Source organism: Myripristis murdjan, chromosome 18 (genome assembly GCF_902150065.1).
Source record: "Myripristis murdjan chromosome 18, fMyrMur1.1, whole genome shotgun sequence".
NCBI lineage: Eukaryota > Metazoa > Chordata > Actinopteri > Holocentriformes > Holocentridae > Myripristis > Myripristis murdjan.
In genome coordinates, this window is record NC_043997.1 from 14808826 (window position 1) to 14818279 (window position 9454).

General features: G+C 42.5%; 1 protein-coding gene across 1 annotated transcript; it reads left to right on the forward strand.

Moving 5' to 3' along the window:
* pcolceb (procollagen C-endopeptidase enhancer b) lies at positions 1-9197 on the forward strand. Its single transcript, XM_030075559.1, has 9 exons — positions 1-214; positions 2674-2782; positions 3966-4224; positions 4665-4789; positions 5471-5607; positions 5805-6601; positions 6772-6861; positions 8109-8279; positions 8839-9197. The coding sequence occupies exons 1-9, from the start codon at positions 123-125 to the stop codon at positions 8967-8969; spliced, it is 1911 nt and encodes a 636-aa protein (XP_029931419.1). The 5' UTR covers positions 1-122; the 3' UTR covers positions 8970-9197.
* The last annotated feature ends 257 nt before the right edge of the window (positions 9198-9454 follow it).

Below are 9454 nucleotides of genomic sequence, written 5' to 3' on the forward strand. Positions count from 1 at the left end.
CTTCCGAACTTTATTCTCCACGCCTTCTGCTCTGCCTCTCCCTCCTCTCTCTCTCTCTCTTTCTCTCTCTCTCTCTTTTTCCTCTCTCCCGTCTTTTCTTGATCTCAGAGGACAGCAGCGGGATGGAGGTCAGGGTGTGTGTGTGGAGTGTGTGTGCCCTTGTCACTTTGACACTGGGATGGACCAAGGCTCAAGATCAGACCAACTATACCAGGTAGGATTTCTGTGTAAGTCTGAGACAGAGAGATAGAAAGAGAGAGGGAGCCAGAGCTTTTGTGCATTTTAAATATTTTATAGACACTTTGCGCATGTGTATTTTTACAGTATTAGTGTGTAGCGTAGTAGTGTGTGTGAACATGGTGCATCTCTCAATGTGCCTGTTGTGCATGTGTTTGCACGCCCATGCACATGTGGCATGCCTATTTTCTGTGCTCCTGTTTTTCATGCCTTTTTCCCACTGCTTGCTTTCCTCTCCTGGTTGCCATATTGTGATTTCTGAAAGATAAGTAGAAACACACTGCCAAAAATATCCAATTTAAAAAGTTATTTAAAGTTAAAAAAAAAAAAAAAAAAAAAGTTTATTTAAAGAGTTATTTTCAGTTAAAGCTTTTGTTTTCACTTGTTTCAGGGATTTTTCAGGGAGCAAGTATAGATACGTTGAAACAAGGCAGAAAATGACACTTGATTCAAGAAAAATACCAGACACAAGTTGATTAGCATTGGAAAAAAGTCAGATAACTCATCCTAGTGGCAGATTTTTTTACTTTGTTTGAAGAAAAACAAGATTTTAACTGTGAATATGAGGTTATATGACTCATTGAGAGGTTTTTTTTTTTTTTTTTTTTTTTTTTTTTTGCAGAGTAGCAAGCTGGCAGTTTGGAGAAGATGCGGTTGGCATCTTTCAAACAGACTGATAGGCAGACAGACACAACGTGACAGTGCAATTTGTGCAATGATTTGGCAGAGCCGAGGCAGAAGACTGAATGTTTTTAACAAATATTCCTCATGTGTCACAACCCTGACAAAAGAGAGAGAGAGGGAGAGAGAGAGAGAGAGAGAGAGAGAGAGAGAGGGAGAGAGAGAGGGAGAGAGAATTGGGACAGTGACACATCTCTAAATATCTGACTCATAACTTAATTCTTCGAGATGCCTCCTGAGCCTGGTGTGTCCACTGCTGCAGCTGCCTCCACACACACACAAAAGCATAGACAAACAAATGCCTGTGGGCTGTTCAGTTCGGCAGGTCAGAAGGGAGGGCCGCCACCACTGGGATATTTTGGCCCAGTGTGGCCTTACAGCACCACAGCAGACACAAAGCGCGGGCCTGGAGAGCATGACAAGAGCAGAGCAGGAGGGAGTGCAGAAAGGGGGCCGCCGACAGTCCTACACAGTCCCGAGAGCCGAGAAGATGACAGGCTACGGCTTTATTTTCCAAAATTAGCACAAGATAACATTCATTTAAGTTGTAATCTGCTCTCTTCCCCCGGTGGAAATGCCTCAGACGACGACAGCAACACACAGCAGTGAAGACCAAACAGAAATGGAGCTGCACTGCCAAAAAAATCTCTCTTATTGATACATTTAGTAATTTATTTGTTTGCACACACACTCAGGAACATACATTTTGACATATATTCCATTACTCTGCCTGTGACTCAAAATCTTAAAATCTTGTTTTTCTTCAAATAATGTGAAAAAAAAATCTGCCACTGGGATGAGATAATCCCACTTGTTTCCAGAATTTTCTTGAATCAAGTGTCATTTTCTTAGTAGGTTGATTTGCCTTATTCTGCTTAGTTTCAACATATTTATACTGAAAAAAGCGAAACTGTATTGGCAATAAAATGGGATAATCTAAACCTATGGGCAGATTTTTTTCAGTTTTTGTAGAAAAATATGAGGCAAAATTATTAAAATGGTGATTTTTGCAGTGTGTACAGCCGGGTGTAAGAGTGTGAGGAGAAAACCCAGCGCTGGAGTTTACAGATGAAACATTGCGATGAGAAGCCATAGCAGCCCAAAGCTCGATTAATTAGTCTGGGGGTGTGTGTTGTAAAGTTGGAGCTGAGCGTTTCCCTGCTTTGAACTCCCACTGCGTATGTGTGTGTTTTTGTGAGAGGGAGTGGGTGCGTGCGTACATATTTGTGTGTGTGTGTGTGTGTGTGTGTGTGGGTGGGTGTGGGTGTGCATGTGTGTATGTGTGAGAGAGAGACAGAAGTGGCTGTTTCACCGTTTTTGCAAGAGCTAGTCTGCTAAAGAAAAGTATGTGCTGTGTCTGGTGACAATTTTCTTGTGGCACTAAGTGTGTAGGTGTGTGAGTGTGTGTGTGTGTGCGTGTGTGCGTGTGTGTGTGTTGCTAGAAACTCCACAGCATATACAGTATATTATCAATTTTACTAGCTGAGTTGGGGCAACTTTTAGGGGAAAAAAAAGCAACACAAACTGGGAAAGTTCAGTGGTCCCTCCCCAAAATCAGAGAACAGAGGCAGACTGTGCCGCTGTGGTTTCCAGTGTGTCTGTGTGTGTGTGTCTGTGCGTGTGTGTCTGTGCATTCGTGCGGGGGTTTTGACTCCATGCTCTCGGTAGCTGCATTAGCAAAACCATATTTTCACCCAGGACAAGCCCTTTAAGTTGAGCTCCAGTTGATGGTAGTCACGCTCTGTCCCTCCCCAGGCCTGTGTTCCACTGTGGAGGCCACCTGGTGACGGACTCCGGCATCGTGGCCAGCGAAGGCTTCCCCAGCCACTACAAACCCAACAGCAAATGCACCTGGTACATCACGGTGAGTTATTTACTGGTGCAGTTCCCCAGCTTTCCAAAAATACCCAACATGTCCTGCTGAGTTACAGGGAATTGTGTATAAAATAATGCACAAGACATCTAGATATTTTCTACTTGACATAATGGTGCAGCCATAAAACACTGGCATCTTGGGTTTGAATATTTCCCTCAGTAGAAGTGTGATGTAGCCTCAATGAAGTGCTGCAATCCACAGATAGAGAATATAAATGTTTTCTCTCACTGTTAAGCCACTTAAGGGAAAAATCATAATTCAAGCGTTAAACAAAGTCAAAGGATTTTGTTATGTTCTTTATACCACATGTAATTATGCGAATAGGAAATAAAAATAATCAACATACTGTTGTCATTACAAACAACAAAAAGCTTTTTACATCATTTTCTTTCTCTGAAAATCCATTCAGAACAGTCAGGGCTGAATTTTTAAAGTTACTTTGGAAATCCAGCTGGATTCTCTTCTAATTTAAATTCCTTGTTCTTATGGTTCACTTTGCAATATTGAAGTGGAGCACATTTCAGAATACCCAAATAAAATATGCCAGTCTAATAAAGTGGCATTCCATTTTAGTTTATGTGAAGTATGTGGGCATTTGCATTAATTCTGCCACATGTTTTCCCTCTCATTAGCGATGGGATTGAGGTGGAAAACTGTGAACACAAATGTAACCATACTACCCACTGCTTGTTTTTGTAATTGAGCTTATATATTTAAAACAACTCTTTTATTTTTAGATTTGATTCGTTGCACAATTTGAAGATGGGCTGGCTTCAGTTCATCTTAAATATTAACAGGAATTTTAATGTCATTCACTAATTTGTCATTTACTGTCATATTCAGTGTTAAAATAGTGTACAATAAGGCAGATCAGCCCACTAGGATCAATAAAATTACATTTAATAATAATAAATTCAAGAAACATTGGGGACAAGTGAGATTATCTCATCCCATCAGCAGATTTTTTACATGTGTTTGAAGAAAAACAAGACTTCAACACTGAATATGAGATTCAGTGGGGGTATGGGTTTTTGCACTCTGGTCACGAGGCTTATGCTGCATAAAAAAATGTTGCCCTTTCCTTTTCAAATGCCCCACTTGCCCTCGAACCTTTGTCCAGTTACTTTTTCATTCATTCCTCAAAGCGTCACCTTCCTGTCTCCCTCTCCAGGTCCCAGAGGGTTATGTGGTCATGCTGTCTTTCCGCCTCTTTGACATGGAGGCTGACCCCACATGTCGTTATGACTATCTGGATGTCTACAACGGGCACTCATACATGGTGCAGAAGCTGGGCCGCTTCTGCGGGACGTTCCGGCCCGGGGCGCTCATCTCCACCTCCAACACCATGATGCTGGAGATGGTGTCGGACAGCAGCACCGGAGGGAGAGGCTTCCTGGCTTACTTCAGCGGCGGGAAGCCACATGTGGAAGGTGTGGATGGATAAGAAAACCCACAATCATAAAAAGAGAGGAATATAGAGTGAATTAAAATCTTCACTTTAGCAAGTAGTCCAGTTTAAAAGCTCAAGAGAGGCTCACTTTGTGACAGAAGCATACAAATTTGCATACTTGTATGATTTTTCGCACTGAACAAAACCTGATATAATATGAGACCGAAACACTTTCTGTGGGGTCAAGGCATATCATTAGACTCGGAAAGACCTACAGATAAATTTGGAGTCTGTCACTGGATCCCAAATGTGAAGTAATACAGGGCCTAAACAAAATCAGAATTTTGATGCTGATTTAACTTGATTTAGTGGAAATGATCAACTTCACCAGCCTGTGAATATCCAACAACTGCATGGAAAGACATCAAAATATGAAACTTTGCAGTGTAATTTTATCGTTATCATCCTTTCTTCCCATAGAGAACCAGTTCTGTGGAGGGCGGCTGACCAAGGCGCAGGGCTCAGTCAAGACACCCAACTGGCCCGATTCGAATTACCCAGCGGGCATCAGCTGCTCCTGGCACATCTCCGTAGAACCGAGCAATGTCAGCCCATGGCAATGCACCTTTCTAATCACTAGTCACTGTTAGACCCAACGACACCTACAACATTTACATTTCAGGAACTGCTTCACAGCTTATGGAAAGTCACACCTCAGGCTCTCCGTCACAACTAATTTGTAGAGGTGTTTTTTAAACCAATATTTGACTTAAGCCTTAAATGAAGACGCTATAATCAATGAGTCATATTGTGATCAAGTCATCATTGACTAGTTCAATGAGGTTCTGCATGTCAAACCAGGTGTGTTGGTACTGGAGGAGGAAGAGGAAAGAAAATAGTGGTCGAGGCGAGGGGCCCATCACCATGTTCTTAGTAGTGTGTTTGTATGTGTGTGTGTGTGTGTGTGTGTGTGTGTGTGTGTGTGCCACCTGACTGCGGCCTTGTGACGAACTACGAATGAAAGAGTTCATTGAAAGACCCGGGGTGTGTTCATGTGTGCCAAGAGATTGAACCTAAGGAGAGAGGGAAGCGAGGAAGAGAGGGAGTAAATGCCCTTCTGTATTTCACAAGTCGGACCCTCCTCCTCCTCCTCCTGTTACTGCACTGTACGGGATTCATGAAAGTCACTCAGAAATAAACATAACTGCTACACGTGTTATAGCTCATGGTGCGTATGTTTGGCCATACATTTTTATATGTTGTGTGTTATGCCACTTCCTCCCCAGGTGATCGAGGTGAAGTTTGTGAAGCTGGATTTGGAGGCAGACACCTACTGTCGCTACGACTACGTGGCATTCTTTAACGGAGGGGAGCGGGACGACTCGCGGCGGATTGGGAAATACTGCGGAGATACAGTGCCAGGGTGAGAGTTCTCATCAAAAAATGGGTAGTCGTCCAAAGAGTTCCCTCACAACCGGTGAAGCCTTGCCAGTTTCTGACTCAGAATCACTTTTTTCATTCAATATCTCTACAAATCTCATTACCTCTTCTGCTTCCCACCTTCCACTTTGCAACTAATCTGATCCTTTCCTCCTCCCCTCTGTACCGTCTTCATTACAGAACCATAGTGACGAATGGGAACGAGCTTCTGGTCCAGTTTGTCTCTGACCTCAGCGTGACCTCCGATGGCTTCATGGCCCACTACAACAGCGTTCCCCGGGGGTCCCAGGCACCCACTGTTGGGGGTGACTTTGTCAACCGGGTCGAGGTCGACTTCACGTTGGCGAAACCAACCGCAAAGCCAAGCAAACCCATCAAACCCATCAAACCAACACCCAAGCCTAAGCCCAGCCTGCCACCCAAACCCACCTCCAAACCCACCACAAAGCCGACGGTAAGGATACCGATCAAACCTCCACCACGCAAACCCATAAAAAAGCTGGTAGTGAAGCCCACCCCCAAGCCCAAACTAATTAAACCAACTCGTAAACCGCTGGTGAAAAAAATCCTACCCAAACCTAAAGTTAAACCAACGCTCAAGCCCAAGTTCAAGCCAAAACTCAAACCCACACCCAAGCCTGCGCTGAAGCCCAAAGTCAAGCCCACTCCAAAACCTGGAGCCAAGCCAGTGAAGCCGACCCCTAAGATTGGAGTTACACCAACAGCCAAACCAACAGCCAAACCAACAAGCAAACCAACAAGCAAGCCAACAATCAAACCGACAAGCAAGCCAACAAGCAAGCCAACAAATAAACCAACAAACAAACCAACAAGTAAGCCAACAGCAAAACCAACAAGCAAGCCAACAATCAAACCAACATCCAAACCAACAATCAAGCCAAATCTGAAGCCTAAAGCGACAGCCAAACCGAGCCTAAGCAAGACAGTGACAAAGAAACCTCTTGTGGTCAAGAAACGTAAGTGTGACGGATTGATCTTAGCTGCCTGATGTGTGTAGAAATGAACAATTTATTTATTGTTATTTGCTTAAGTGTGTATATGCATATGCACAGCAGTATAGGCATATCAGGCATGAGTTTATGTGCTTATCATGTGTTTGTTGTGCACATGTGCTGGGAATGTGCAGCTTCACCAGTCTTACCAGTGAACCCTCAGTGCACACCGGTGTGTAAGAGGACCGGCACCCTCCAAACCAGCTTCTGTCCTCATGACTTTGGTGAGTTACACACCTTTCCAAAATCTCACTTTATCACCCTATCACATTGCTGTCTTGCACTCGATCTGTGAAACATAATGTGGCTGTGATAAAACATCACTTACAACAATGCCAGACCTTATTTAGCCTGGGAGTAGACAGAAGCATAACCGCAATAACCAGGGAAATTATAACACAGGGAAAAAATAGCACATTCATTGTTTTGTTTGTCTCGATGCACTGAGGTTAAAAGCACTGCCAAATTTTGAGCTCCAATCCAAATTAAATAAATAAATACATTACAAATTGCATCTGCTACTTCATACTAAAAGTGTGTGTGCCAAACATATCCTCCCACTCTAAATAATAGACGCATATGAAAGGACAAATTAACCTGTGCATTACATTACAGAAGCCCAATATCCTGTTTTTACAACAGTACGCCAAGAAACTGTGATTTCAGTTTTTAAAACCTTTCTAATGTTGGATGGTATCTCTACGTCAGACTCAGCTGTTTTCATCTGACCATAAAAATTGGAAAAAGATGCCCCCTTCACTCATTACATCACGATACAACAACTGTTGGGAGATTTCCATTGAATTTTCATCATTAGAAATACCGTATTGAGGCCTGAAAGTAGCCAAGCATATACACTCAAGTACTGTGCTTAAGTGCAGTTTAGAGGTACTTTTATTTTTTTTTTAAATTGAATTTATCCTTTATTTAGCCAGGGAGGTCCCATTGAGATACAAGACCATAAAAGCAACAGAAAGAGAAGTAATGACAGAAGGGAGGCATGCAGGCCATACCAGCAATATCCAAACACAGTCCACCTCAAATCAAGGAAGTTATGTAAAACAGCAACATATTTCTTTCACGGCAGTTTGTAAAAGACCTTTACAAACTGCTAAGATGACAATATATTACTTGTGCTTTTCCTGAATATTTCTAGTTTGTGAGACTTCTGCTTTCACTCTACACTTAAGAAGGAACCTTGAAATGTGATATTTCTTGGTGTTATTGTACTTTCTACTCTACTTAATAGGTACCAGCAGAATAAGCTTCTACACAAAAAAAACAGAATAATCTGATGGAATAGATGTAACGCTGCATAAACCACATGCAACATTCAAATACTTTTTAATTTGGTCATGATAATCGCATGATATCAGAGTGTGGTTTTGCTGTATTGCCGTTAGTGACAACAACTCCAACCCTCACTCTCTTTTCTTCTTTTCCTCTCCTTCTCTCTGTCGTACTCTCTCAGTGATTACGGGTAAGATTATTTCATTGAGCCCTGTTTCGAGTGGCGGTGTACAAGTAGAGGTGGCCCTCATTAAGGCCTATAAGGCGGGACGTCTGAGCATCACCAAGTCGGGGCCCGCCATGTCAGTCACGCTGACCTCCGCCTGCAAGAAATGCCCCAGCCTGAGCAAAGGTAGAGTGGGACGATCTGTGACGATTCACAGCCTCTGCCTTGTTCTCTTTTTCCATGCTCATGCCAATCCTCAAACTGCAGAAATCCATCTGAAGTCATGTAGTCTCAAATTCAGTGTTAAAATCTTGTTTTTCTTCAATCAGTCGTCTTCTAGATCATTCTTGATCCTAGTGGGCTAATCTGCCTTGTTTCACCATATTTATAGTTGTCCCCAGAAAAAAAAATCTGCATTAGAAACAAACAGGATTATCTCATCTTCACTTGTTTGAAGTAAAAACAAAAATGTTAACCATCAATATGAAAATGAATGACTTGTCAAGATGGAGATTTTATTTAGTGTATAGTTTACTGACCTTTCCATGACTAAATTTTAAACAGTTCAGTTCTGTTTTATTCCACAGGGATTGGGAACATAAGCATGAGTTCAGAATGGAAGAATAAAGAAATATTATGTTTGGTGAACGAGTTGTAGCTGAATTTTAACAGAATCGATGATATTCCAGAAATTCCATGACCGCTGCTGACAGATCTCTGTTGTGTTGTCCCGTCTCTTGTCCAGGACTGAACTACGTGTTGATGGGGGAGGTGGACGCGCAGGGCAACGGTCTCCTCAGCCCGTCCAGCTTCACTCTCCTATACAAGCCCGTCCACGGCAAAGCGCTGGCCAACCTCGCGCGTCAGCAGTGCTGACATCACAGCCCAGTCCACCAATCAGAATGACAGCCCTGCCTCTCTCTCTCTCTTCCCCACAGAACTCATAACTTCACAGAGGGAATATATTATTACTACTATCCAAATATAATTTTTTACATGATAAATTACTGTTGTGAAAAGTAATGAACCTTGTATTTTGTATGTAAATTATATTTCTGTGATAAAGGATGCAACATCAATAAACCAGGTGACGCTGGAGCTTGAGATAATTTGAATATCACATCTTTTTTTTTCATTTCTCCATCCCTCTAACTCTTTTGATTCCATTGCCCTCCCCTTCAGTGTGTGTGTTTGTGTAAGTTATGGAGTCTCTTGTCAGGTCTTGACGAGCACGGTGCATGCCAGAGATGAGGTCAGTATAGGTAGGTGAGAAAGGAAAAATATACACCTGTGTGAAAAAGCCATTTAGTGTCATAGTCTTAAAGTAAAATTAGAACAAGTGAGAAAAAAAAATCCCACTG